Below are 12564 nucleotides of genomic sequence, written 5' to 3' on the forward strand. Positions count from 1 at the left end.
CCGGTTTCCATATGCGTTGGGAAATTGTAAATATAAACATAATACAATGATTTGCAAATCCTTTTCAAGCCATATTCAGTTGAATATGCTACAAAGACAACATATTTGATGTTCAAACTCATAAACTTTATCTTTTTTTTGCAAATAATAATTAACTTAGAATTTCATGGCTGCAACACGTGCCAAAGTAGTTGGGAAAGGGCATGTTCACCACTGTGTTACATCACCTTTTCTTTTAACAACACTCAATAAACGTTTGGGAACTGAGGAAACTAATTGTTGAAGCTTTGAAAGTGGAATTCTTTCCCATTCTTGTTTTATGTAGAGCTTCAGTCCTTCAACAGTCCGGGGTCTCCGCTGTCCTATTTTACGCTTCATAATGCGCCACACATTTGCCATGGGAGACAGGTCTAGACTGCGGGCGGGCCAGGAAAGTACCCACACTATTTTTTTATGAAGCCACGCTGTTGTAACACGTGCTGAATGTGGCTTGGCATTGTCTGGCTGAAATAAGCAGGGGCGTCCATGAAAAAGACGGCGCTTAGATGGCAGCATATGTTGTTCCAAAAGCTGTGTGTACCTTTCAGCATTAATGGTGCCTTCACAGATGTGTAAGTTACCCATGCCTTGGGCACTAATGCACCCCCATACCATCACACATGCTGGCTTTTACACTTTGCGTCAAACAGTCTGGATGGTTCGCTTCCCCTTTGATCGGGATGACACTGTCGAATATTTTCAAAAACAATTTGAAATGTGGACTCGTCAGACCACAGAACACTTTTCCACTCTGCATCAGTCCATCTTAGATGATCTCGGGCCCAGAGAAGCCGACGTCTTTTCTGGATGTTGTTGATAAATGGCTTTCGCTTTGCATAGTAGAGCTTTAACTTGCACTTACAGATGTAGCGACCAACTGTATTTAGTGACAGTGGATTTCTGAAGTGTTCCTGAGCCCATGTGGTGATATCCTTTCGAGATTGATGTCGGTTTTTGATACAGTGCCATCTGAAGGATGGAAGGTCACAGTCATTCAATGTTGGTTTCCAGCCATGTCGCTTACGGGGAGTGATTTCTCCAGATTCTCTGAACCTTTTGATGATATTATGGAGCGTAGATGTTGAAATCCCTAAATTTCTTGCAATGTCACTTTGAGAAAGGTTGTTCTTAAACTGTTGGACTATTTGCTCACGCAGTTGTGGACAAAGGGGTGTACCTCGCCCCATCCTTTCTTGTGAAAGACTGAGCATTTTTCTGGGAAGCTGTTTTTATAGCCAATCATGGCACCCACCTGTTCCCAATTAGCCTGCACACCTGTGGGATGTTCCACATAAGTGTTTGATGAGCATTCCTCAACTTTATCAGTATTTATCGCCACCTTTCCCCAACTTCTTTGTCACGTGTTGCTGGCATCAAATTCTAAAGTTAATGATTATTTGCACACAAAAAAAATGTTTATGAGTTTGAACATCAAATATGTTGTCTTTGTAGCATATTCAACTGAATATGGCTTGAAAAGGATTTACATCTAACACAATTTCCCAACTCATATGGAAACGGGGTTTGTATATGTATGTATTTATATATGTATGTATATATATATATATATGTATGTATGTATGTATGTATATATGTGTATATATGTATATATGTATGTATGTATATATGTATGTATATATGTATGTATGTATATATGTATGTATATATGTATGTATATGTATGTATGTATATATATATATGTATGTATGTATATATGTATATATATATGTATATATGTATATATGTATGTATGTATATATATATGTATATATGTATGTATTGAAGAGTGAAGTCCTATTTGCTGTCCTGAGTGAGTTTGTCCTTGGTTGCAGTTGAGGAACTCTCAGTCCTACTGCACCGACATGGAGTGTCCAGCAGACAGTACGTATGACTCCCTGCTCTTTTCTCCCCGTTTGGCGGACGAGCGGCAACATTTGTGTGCGCAGTGCCCGGACCCAGCATGGAGGGTCTGCTGGAGGGCGGGGGCGACCTGACCCTGCCCATGATGCTGATAGGCTGGCTGGTGCTGGCCGTCGTCCTCTTCCTGCTGCGCCCCTCCACCCTCAGAGGATCCTCCTCCGCCGCCAAGCCCGACCCCGCCCACAGTGTGAGTTCCTGCGCCCGCTCTCGCCCCGACACCTCCGCCCCCTTGACGCCCGTTTGTGTTGCAGAGCGATGAGCGGGAGCCGCCAGCGCCCCCTGTGGACTAGTCAGGGCCGGGTGGATCCTTCATCTCCGTCTTCTTTTCCAAACTTCTGCAGGATTTTCTTCATTAAATCCCAATTGATGCTTCCAGTTGTTTGGGTTAGTCCGTCAAAAATAAATGTTCCTGTGTGAAAGGAGACACACGTGCTCTACTACAAACCCTGTTTCCATATGAGTTGGGAAATTGTGTTAGATGTAAATATAAACAGAATACAATGATTTGCAAATCCTTTTCAAGCCATATTCAGTTGAATATGCTACAAAGACAACATATTTGATGTTCAAACTGATCAACATTTTTTTTTTGCTGCAAATAATCATTAACTATAGAATTTGATGCCGGCAACACGTGACAAAGAAGTTGGGAAAGGTGGCAATAAATACTGATAAAAGTTAAAGAATGCTCATCAAACACTTATTTAAATGATAAATGGGTCCCACCTCCAAAGACATGCACCTGGGGATAGGCCCCTCCCACTTCCAAAGACATGCACCTGGGGATAGGCCCCTCCCACCTCCAAAGACATGCACCTGGGGATAGGCCCCTCCCACTTCCAAAGACATGCACCTGGGGATAGGCCCCTCCCACCTCCAAAGACATGCACCTGGGGATAGGCCCCTCCCACCTCCAAAGACATGCACCTGGGGATAGGCCCCTCCCACCTCAAAGACATGCACCTGGGGATAGGCCCCTCCCACCTCCAAAGACATGCACCTGGGGATAGGCCCCTCCCACCTCCAAAGACATGCACCTGGGGATAGGCCCCTCCCACCTCCAAAGACATGCACCTGGGGATAGGCCCCTCCCACTTCCAAAGACATGCACCTGGGGATAGGCCCCTCCCACCTCCAAAGACATGCACCTGGGGATAGGCCCCTCCCACCTCCAAAGACATGCACCTGGGGATAGGCCCCTCCCACCTCAAAGACATGCACCTGGGGATAGGCCCCTCCCACCTCCAAAGACATGCACCTGGGGATAGGCCCCTCCCACTTCCAAAGACATGCACCTGGGGATAGGCCTCTCCCACCTCCAAAGACATGCACCTGGGGATAGGCCCCTCCCACTTCCAAAGACATGCACCTGGGGATAGGCCCCTCCCACTTCCAAAGACATGCACCTGGGGATAGGCCTCTCCCACCTCCAAAGACATGCACCTGGGGATAGGCCCCTCCCACTTCCAAAGACATGCACCTGGGGATAGGCCCCTCCCACCTCCAAAGACATGCACCTGGGGATAGGTTGATTGGCAACACTAAAATGGTCCCTAGTGTGTGAATGTGAGTGTGAATGTTGTCTATCTGTGTTGGCCCTGCGATGAGGTGGCGACTTGTCCAGGGTGTACGCCGCCTTCCGCCCGATTGTAGCTGAGATAGGCGCCAGCGCCCTCCGCGACCCCAAAAAGGAATAAGCGGCATAGCTCGGTTGGTAGAGTGGCCGTGTCAGCAACGTGAGGGTTGCAGGTTCGATTCCCGCTTGTGCCATACTAGTCACTGCCGTTGTGTCCTTGGGCAAGACACTTTACCCACCTGCTCCCAGTGCCACCCACACTGGTTTAAATGTAACTTAGATATTGGGTGTCACTATGTAAAGTGCTTTGAGTCACTAGAGAAAAGCGCTATATAAACATAATTCAATTTAAAAAAAAAACGGATGGGTTTTACTTGTATAGCGCTTTTCTACCTTCAAGTTACTCAAAGCGCTTTGACACTACTTCCACATTCACACACACATTCACACACTGATGGAGGGAGCTGCCATGCAAGGCGCTAACCACCATCCATCAGGAGCAAGGGTGAAGTGTCTTGCTCAGGACACAACGGACGTGACGAGGTTGGTACTAGGTGGGGATTGAACCAGGGACCCTCGGGTTGCGCACGGCCGCGCTACCACTGTGCCACGTCGTCCCCACATTTGGAACATCCTACAGGTGTGCAGGCTAATTGGGAACAGGTGGGTGCCATGATTGGGTATAAAAGCAGCTTCCATTAAATGCGAAGTGAATTATATTTATATAGCGCTTTTCTCTAGTGACTCAAAGCGCTTTACATAGTGAAACCCAATATCTAAGTTACATTTAAAGCAGTGTGGGTGGCACCGGGAGCAGGTGGGTAAAGTGTCTTGCCCAAGGACACAACGGCAGTGACTAGGATGGCGGAAGCGGGAATCGAACCTGCAACCCCCAAGTTGCTGGCACGGCCACTCTACCAACCGAGCTATACCACACCCGTTTGACAAATAATTCACTAACAAGGACGGGGTGAGGGTCACCACTTTGTAAGCAAATTGTCAAGCAGTTTTAGAAAAACATTTCTCAACGAACTATTGCAAGGAATTTAAGAATTTTACCATCAACGGCCTGTAAAATCATCAAAAAGTTTAGAGAATCTGGGGAAACCACTCCACGTAAGCGATGATATTACGGACTTTTGTTCCCTCAGGCGGTACTGCATCAAAAACTGACATCAGTGTGTAAAGGATATCACCACATGGGCTCAGGAACACTTCATAAAACCACTGTCAGTAACTACAGTTGCTCGCTACATCTGTAAGTACAAGTTAAAACTCTACTATGCTAAGCCAAACCCATTTATCAACAACACCCAGAAATGCCGCCGGCTTGGCTGGGCCCAAGCTCACCTAAGATGGACTGATGCAAAGTGGAAAAGTGTTCTGTGGTTTGACAAGTCCACATTTCAAATTATATTTGGAAATAGAGGACATGGTGTCCTCCAGAACAAAAAGGAAAATAACCATTCAGATTGATATAGGCGCAAAGTGTAAAAGCCAGCATGTGTGATGGTATGGGGGTGCATTAGTGCCCAAGGCATGGGTAACTTACACATCTGTGAAGGCACCATTAATGCTGAAAGGTACATACAGGATTTGGAACAACATATGTTGTCATCCAAGCAACGTTATCATGGACGCCCCTGCTTATTTCAGCCAGACAAGAGTTACAACAGCGTTGTTTCTTCAAATAGGAGTGTGGGTACTTTCCTGGCCCGCCTGCAGTCCAGACGTGTCTCCCATGGAAAATGTGTGAAGCGTAAAATAGGACAGCGGAGACCCCGGACTGTTGAAGGACTGAAGCTCTACATAAAACAAGAATGGGAAAGAATTCCACTTTCAAAGCTTCAACAAATAGTTTCCTCAGTTCCCAAACGTTTATTGAGTGTTGTTAAAAGAAAAGGTGATGTAACACAGTGGTGAACATGCCCTTTCCCAACTACTTTGGCACGTGTTGCAGCCATGAAATTCTAAGTTAATTATTTGCGAAAAAAAAATGTTTGAGTTTGAACATCAAATATCTTGTCTTTGTAGCATATTCAACTGAATATGGGTTGAAAAGGATTTGCAAATCATTGTATTCTGTTTATATTTACATCTAACACAATTTCCCAACTCATGGAAACAGGGTTGGTATATATATCCATGCATCCATTTTCTACTGCTTGTCCCTATCTCAGCTGCATTCGGGCAGAAGGCGGAGTTCACCCTTGGACAAGTCGCCACCTCAATGGCGACTTTTTCAAATGTTATAATCAGATCGTAAAATTCCCATCTAGTATAGCGAAAATATGGTCGGATTACAAGAATATTTTAATAAATTTATGAAGAAGAAGACATGATGAACCTTTTTGAGCAACCGCCACACATTTATGCTACATTATTTCAATCATTCGTAAGAAGCAGTGCCAGCTAGGGGTGCAACGGTACGTGTATTTGTATTGAACCGTTTCGGTACGGGGTTTTCGGTTCTGTTCGGAGGTGTACCGAACGAGTACACATGCTAGCAGCGACCGGGCTAGGACAACATGTAAAAGCCAGAGCTGGAAGACCCTCCTGCCTCGTTCAGATCTCCCTTTTGGGAACACTTTGGCTGCACGATACAACAATGGAGGACGGAGGTTTGCCGACAACACGTCAAACATGTGTTGCACCCATCCTGCTTCTGGCTCCCAGACCGTAGTTGAGGAGCGCAGGGGACACACTCCTCCAGGGCTGATGTATTCTCGGGGACAACACCCTTCACTGTACCCGGCAGTGGGTCTCCAGGGTAAATGAAGAGTCCGGCGATTAGTTGCAAATCGTGGCTTTACTCACTCCCGCTCTCTCACCTCACATGCTGTCACATATTAAAGGGCCACACACATGCTACTTTCATAACACATGCTAACCCAATTGAAGCGTCGTCACCACCGCATTCAAGCAGCCTCTCCTCGGCGAGTCAGGCAGGGCTAAAGCAATAACAAATGTTTTTATAGCAGCAGATTTAAGTCCATTTTGCATTAAAAATTAGATTTTGACCCACTTCTATGGTGGAAGAACATTGAGTCCATATATCCTCTTAGTGCCAAGTTAGCCAGTTAATCTGAGGCTGAGTTTACTTGAACTGTTTAATGTTGCACTTTTTATACGTAGAAGAAACGTTTTGTCATTTTATTTAATCCGAGCAACAGCTTGAGGCAGTTTAACGTTGATTAACATGGACCACAACTTAAACAAGTTGAAAAACGTATTGGGGTGTTACCATTTAGTGGTCAATTGTAGGGAATATGTACTGAACTGTGCTATCTACTCATAAAATAATCAATCAATCAATAAAAAAAGCACTTTATATGTAGAAAGGTTTTGTTAAACCATTCTTAGCCTTATTTTATTTAGTTTTTATTTTATATTTGTTGACCACATTAAACCTGGCAATGGACCCTGCGTGAAAATGTATGTTATGCAATTATTATGCCAAATTTGGTAAATAAATAACCAAAAAATGTATATTTTGTTGTTTTCTTACTGTACCCAAAATGAACCGAACCGTGACCTCTAAACCGAGGTACGTACCGAACCGGAAATTTTGTGTACCGTTCCACCCCTAGTGCCAGCTGTTTGAATCATTTGAAATAAATCATTAAATCAGCAGACTGAGACAGTAGAAAACATCCTTTTTTTATTTGTCATTGTTTTACAATGAAATGTACAATACTCTTACATTCCATTTTTCATTCATTCTATTAAAAATAAAATCTATGTTCTTATATGGACTGTTGACTACTGTTCATTTATTTCCAATGTATATGTATATAGATATATATACTATATTGCCAAAAGTATTTGGCCACCCATCCAAATGATGAGAATCAGGTTTCCTAATCAATTGGCCCGGTGTATCAAATCAAGCACTTAGGCATGGAGACTGTTTCTAGAAACATTTGTAAAAGAATGGGCCGCTCTCAGTGGAACTGTCACAGGATGCCACCTGTGCAACAAATCCAGTTGTGAAATGTCCTCGCTCCTAAATATTCCAAAGTCAACTGTCGGCTTTATTATAAGAAAAGTGAAGAGTTTGGGAACAACAGCAACTCAGCCACCAAGTGGTAGCGGTATGCTGAAGTCCGTTGCTACAGAGCTCCAAACGTCATGTGGCCTTCCAATTAGCCCACGTGCAGTACGCAGAGAACTTCATGGAATGGGTTTCCATGGCCGAGCAGCTGCATCTAAGGTGAGCATGCTTTATTTCAATATGTTTTAACCGAAGTGTGTCATTTTGCAAATCTAGCAATGAAATAAATTTGAATGTGGTGTTTGGAAAAGTTTGTAAATCCTTTTGAAAAAAGACCCACAGTGACCAACACGCCGGACTGTAGTCAGTTGGAAGCGTGTCTTAATGAAATTAAACAATGGATGTCCGCTAACTTTTTGCAACTTAATGCCAAAAAAACGGAAATGCTGATTATCGGTCCTGCTAGACACCGACCTCTATTTAATAATACAACTTTAACATTTGACAACCAAATAATAAAACAAGGTGACTCTGTAAAAAATCTGGGTATTATCTTCAACCCAACTCTCTCCTTTGAGTCACACATTAAAAGCGTTACTAAAACGGCCTTCTTTCATCTCCGTAATATCGCTAAAATTCGCTCCATTTTGTCCACTAAAGACGCCGAGATCATTATCCATGCGTTTGTTACGTCTCGTCTCGATTACTGTAACGTATTTTCGGGTCTCCCCATGTCTAGCATTAAAAGATTACAGTTGGTACAAAATGCGGCTGCTAGACTTTTGACAAGAACAAGAAAGTTTGATCATATTACGCCTGTACTGTATATACCTTTATATACATACATATATACCTATACTGTATATACCTTTATATACATATATACATACATATATACCTATACTGTATATACCTTTACATACATATATACATACATATATACCTGTACTGGCTCACCTGCACTGGCTTCCTGTGCACTTAAGATGTGACTTTAAGGTTTTACTACTTACGTATAAAATACTACACGGTCTAGCTCCAGCCTATCTTGCCGATTGTATTGTACCATATGTCCCGGCAAGAAATCTGCGTTCAAAAGACTCCGGCTTATTAGTGATTCCTAGAGCTCAAAAAAAGTCTGCGGGCTATAGAGCGTTTTCCGTTCGGGCTCCAGTACTCTGGAATGCCCTCCCGGTAACAGTTCGAGATGCTACCTCAGTAGAAGCATTTAAGTCTCATCTTAAAACTCATCTGTATACTCTAGCCTTTAAATAGACCTCCTTTTTAGACCAGTTGATCTGCCGCTTCTTTTCTTTCTCCTATGTCCCCCCCTCCCTTGTGGAGGGGGTCCGGTCTGATGACCATGGATGAAGTACTGACTGTCCAGAGTCGAGACCCAGGATGGACCGCTCGTCGGGACCCAGGATGGACCGCTCGCCTGTATCGGTTGGGGACATCTCTACGCTGCTGATCCGCTTGAGATGGTTTCCTGTGGACGGGACTCTCACTGCTGTCTTGGAGCCACTATGGATTGAACTTTCACAGTATCATGTTAGACCCGCTCGACATCCATTGCTTTCGGTCCCCTAGAGGGGGGGGGTTGCCCACATCTGAGGTCCTCTCCAAGGTTTCTCATAGTCAGCATTGTCACTGGCGTCCCACTGAATCTGAATTCTCCCTGCCCACTGGGTGTGAGTTTTCCTTGCCCTTTTGTGGGTTCTTCCGAGGATGTTGTAGTCGTAATGATTTGTGCAGTCCTTTGAGACATTTGTGATTTGGGGCTATATAAATAAACATTGATTGATTGATTGATTGAGTTAAACAAATATTAAAAGTATGTTAGAGTTGTGGTGTTGGTGGAGGGAACAGTGATGAAGTCATCTAAAATAATTTGTGTTAAAAAATGGGTCAGTTAAATATAAGAATAGTATTCTTCTGCTCCTTTTTCATCATGGACATGTATAAGAAACAAAAAACAATGAAAGTGTGAACTGTACGTGGCTTTTATATTTGCATTTTCATGAAAGGAATAAAAAAAGACATAATATGAGATGAAAGTATGCATAATAACACATAAACTGCTCTCTACGATGCATGAATGGCGATTATGTGGTTTCTGGCGCCCTCTAGAGGCCAAACTACGCCATCGCAGTTGCAATGGCGCCACATAAGCCGTGCGTGAAGGGAAACTTTGTCAACGAGACTAAATTACCTCTCAATTTACACAAAAAAGATCTGAACTTAGCACAAGATGCGCCAAACATGTGCGGAAGTATATTTAAATGCTGTGCGTGTCTGACAAAACTTACATTTAGACGTCACACAAGCAGCCATTGATCGGAAACCGGCAAAGACAGTACTTGAAGGGGGAAGTGACGTCACATATTAATTACCAAATTAAAAGCACAGGAACATTACAGAACTAGTTGATTGCACACAATAGGCTTTCGTACAGTATGTATTTATGTGTTATGTATACATAAACATATACACCATATATATATTTACTGCTTAAACCTTTATTATTGACTTTTCCCCGCCTAGTTTTCTTTTTCTCGCGGGTCCGTCGCCTTATTACTTTCACTTTGACACCATGTTGTGATTAACTACACACGAGAAGTATTATAGACTAATCTGGGAAATAACTGGACGTGGAAAACTCTTATTTCTCAGTTTGGCCCGGGAGCTTTGTTTATTTTTCTTACCTCTTGGTCGGACACCGGCACTTCCCCCTACTTCCGGTTAGTGAAGCGCAATACATCCTGTTACAGCAGTAAGGATACAGACTTTTCACAATAAAGGTTTAAGCAGTAAACAATACAATATACTTTTTTTCAGTCATTCAGAAGGAGCTCAGAGTACTTCTGGTCAGAAAGAGATTCTAAGCACTTTTACATAGTGAAGCCCAATACCTAATTTCCATTTAAACAGTGTTATTTGATTTGATTTAATTTTTTTTTTCTCTCTTTGAAAAAAAAAAAAAAGTTTTTTGCTGTTTTTCTGTTCTGTTCATCTCTGTCTAAACATTAATAAAAAAAAAATCAAACACTAAAACAGTGTTGGTGGCACTGGGAGCAGGTGGGTAAAATGTCTTGCCCAAGGACACAACGGCAGCGACTAGGATGGCAGAAGCAGGGATCAAACCTGGAACCCTCAAGTTGCTGGCACGGCCACTCTATCGACCGAGCTATGCTGCTCCGAGACATTATCCTCCTGCCTAGCAGGCAACAATTAGCAAACAAATTATAATTTATAAGTGCATGTCAATGTCAATAAACAGCAACACCCGTAAAAGCCACAAGGTCGCTGTTTCGCACTCATTTTACGCTAACCTTCCACAAGTATGCTAACAGCGCGTTAGCAAACTTGCTTGACAGCACCGGATATCACCAACATTGATTTTAGGTCTACACATACAAAATCAACTAAAAAAATGTTAGCTTGCTAAGGTTAGCATGAGACGTTAGCCTACTGCCACGATGGCAACAATTAGCTAAAAAACTAGTAATAAAAAAGTCACTATTCTTAGCATGCTAACAGTATGCTAACGCACATTAAATTTTAGCATACTTGTGAGGACGTTAGCATGGCGACACAGTAAAATAAATTGCATCATCAATCTAAGTGTGTTCAGGATTGATGCCATGTTTATTTTGTGATTAATCCCACGAGTTGGCACTCAGCATCAAGGGTTGGAATTGGGGGTTGAATCACCCAAAAATGATTCCTGGGCGTGGCCACCGTTGCTGCTCACTGCTCCCCTCGCCTGTGACAATCATGGGTACTTTTAACTTTAACTTAAAAAGGTTAATCCTCGATCATTTTAATACTGGCAATAATTACAATCACTTTATTGCCTATGTGGACAAAGTACTTGAGAAAATGATTACATTTTGTTATTTTTCCGCCCGAATGCAGCTGAGCTAGGCTCCAGTCGAGGTTGTTTTGCTTCCTTCCTGTGTTTATTAATTAATTTATTTATTTAATGTTTTGGTTCCTTCCAATGTCATCGTCACCGTTTATTGTGAGGCGTAATGATGACGTCATCTCTCATTTGGTAAACACTGGGAGGAGGGAAATGAACAAAATTATTACTCTGTAAAGACTGGACAATATTCATGACAAATCTGTGCTTTGCCTTAAAGATGTGATTTTTGGTTTGACACTGTATGAACAAAAATTTGAAAAGGAATTCTACCTTTGCAACCTCATTATTCTATTGGCTAAGTTTTATATTCATAAATGTAAGTTTCTCAATACCCGACCTGTCTTTTGTGCCTTTAAAAAAGATTTTGAACATTACTTTAAAACGCTCTCTACCTCTAACAACAAAAAAGCTCTGAAAACAATGATGATGTGTTCTAAAATTAAAGGCCTACTGAAATGAGATTTTCTTATTCAATAGCAGGTCCATTTTATGTGTCATACTTAATTATTTCGTGATATTGCCATATTTTTGCTGAAAAGATTTAGAAGAGAACTTCGACGATAAAATTCGCAAATTTTGGTCGCTAATAAAAAGCCTCGCCTGTACCGGAAGTAGCAGACGATGAGCGTGTGACGTCACGGGTGTGAGGGCTCCTCACATCTTCACATTGTTTACAATCATGGCCACCAGCAGCTAGAGCGATTCGGACCGAAAAAGCGACGATTCCCCCATTAATTTGAGCGAGGATGAAAGATTCGTGGATGAGGAAATTTAGAGTGAAGGACTACAGAAAAAAAAAGGCAATTGCAGTGGGAGCGATTCAGATGTTATTAGACATATTTACTAGGATAATTCTGGAAAATCCCTTATCTGCCTATTGTTTTAGTGAGATTATACAGTACCTGAAAGTCGGAGGGGTGTGGCCACGGGTGTGTTCACCGCCAGTGTCTCTGAGGGAAGTCACGCAGCTGCAGCAGGACGCAAGCTCCGCTGATGTCTCCGGTAAGAGCCGACTTATGACCACAATTTTCTCACCGAAACCTGCCGGTTGACATGTGGTCGGAATCCATGTTCGCTTGACCGCTCTGATCCATAGTAAAGCTTCAGCTT

General features: G+C 42.7%; 1 protein-coding gene and 1 long non-coding RNA gene across 2 annotated transcripts in view; one reads left to right on the forward strand and one right to left on the reverse strand.

Annotated features, from left to right (window-relative positions):
• Nucleotides 1–7290, forward strand: part of smim14 (small integral membrane protein 14) — a 12882-nt gene extending 5592 nt beyond the window's left edge. The window contains exons 3-5 of the mRNA XM_061916094.1: nt 1872–1920; nt 1986–2146; nt 2211–7290. Of these exons, the coding sequence (XP_061772078.1) occupies nt 1872–1920; nt 1986–2146; nt 2211–2249 (249 nt within the window). The 3' untranslated portion in view covers nt 2250–7290. The remainder of the gene's footprint in view (nt 1–1871; nt 1921–1985; nt 2147–2210) is intronic.
• LOC133562166 (uncharacterized) lies at nt 5898–10253 on the reverse strand. Its single transcript, XR_009808848.1, has 2 exons — nt 9836–10253; nt 5898–7743 (listed from the first exon to the last, which is right to left on the reverse strand). It is a non-coding gene; the product is annotated as an uncharacterized LOC133562166 (long non-coding RNA).
• Nucleotides 10254–12564: the final 2311 nt, after the last annotated feature.

Source organism: Nerophis ophidion, linkage group LG01 (genome assembly GCF_033978795.1).
Source record: "Nerophis ophidion isolate RoL-2023_Sa linkage group LG01, RoL_Noph_v1.0, whole genome shotgun sequence".
Taxonomy (NCBI): Eukaryota; Metazoa; Chordata; class Actinopteri; order Syngnathiformes; family Syngnathidae; genus Nerophis; species Nerophis ophidion.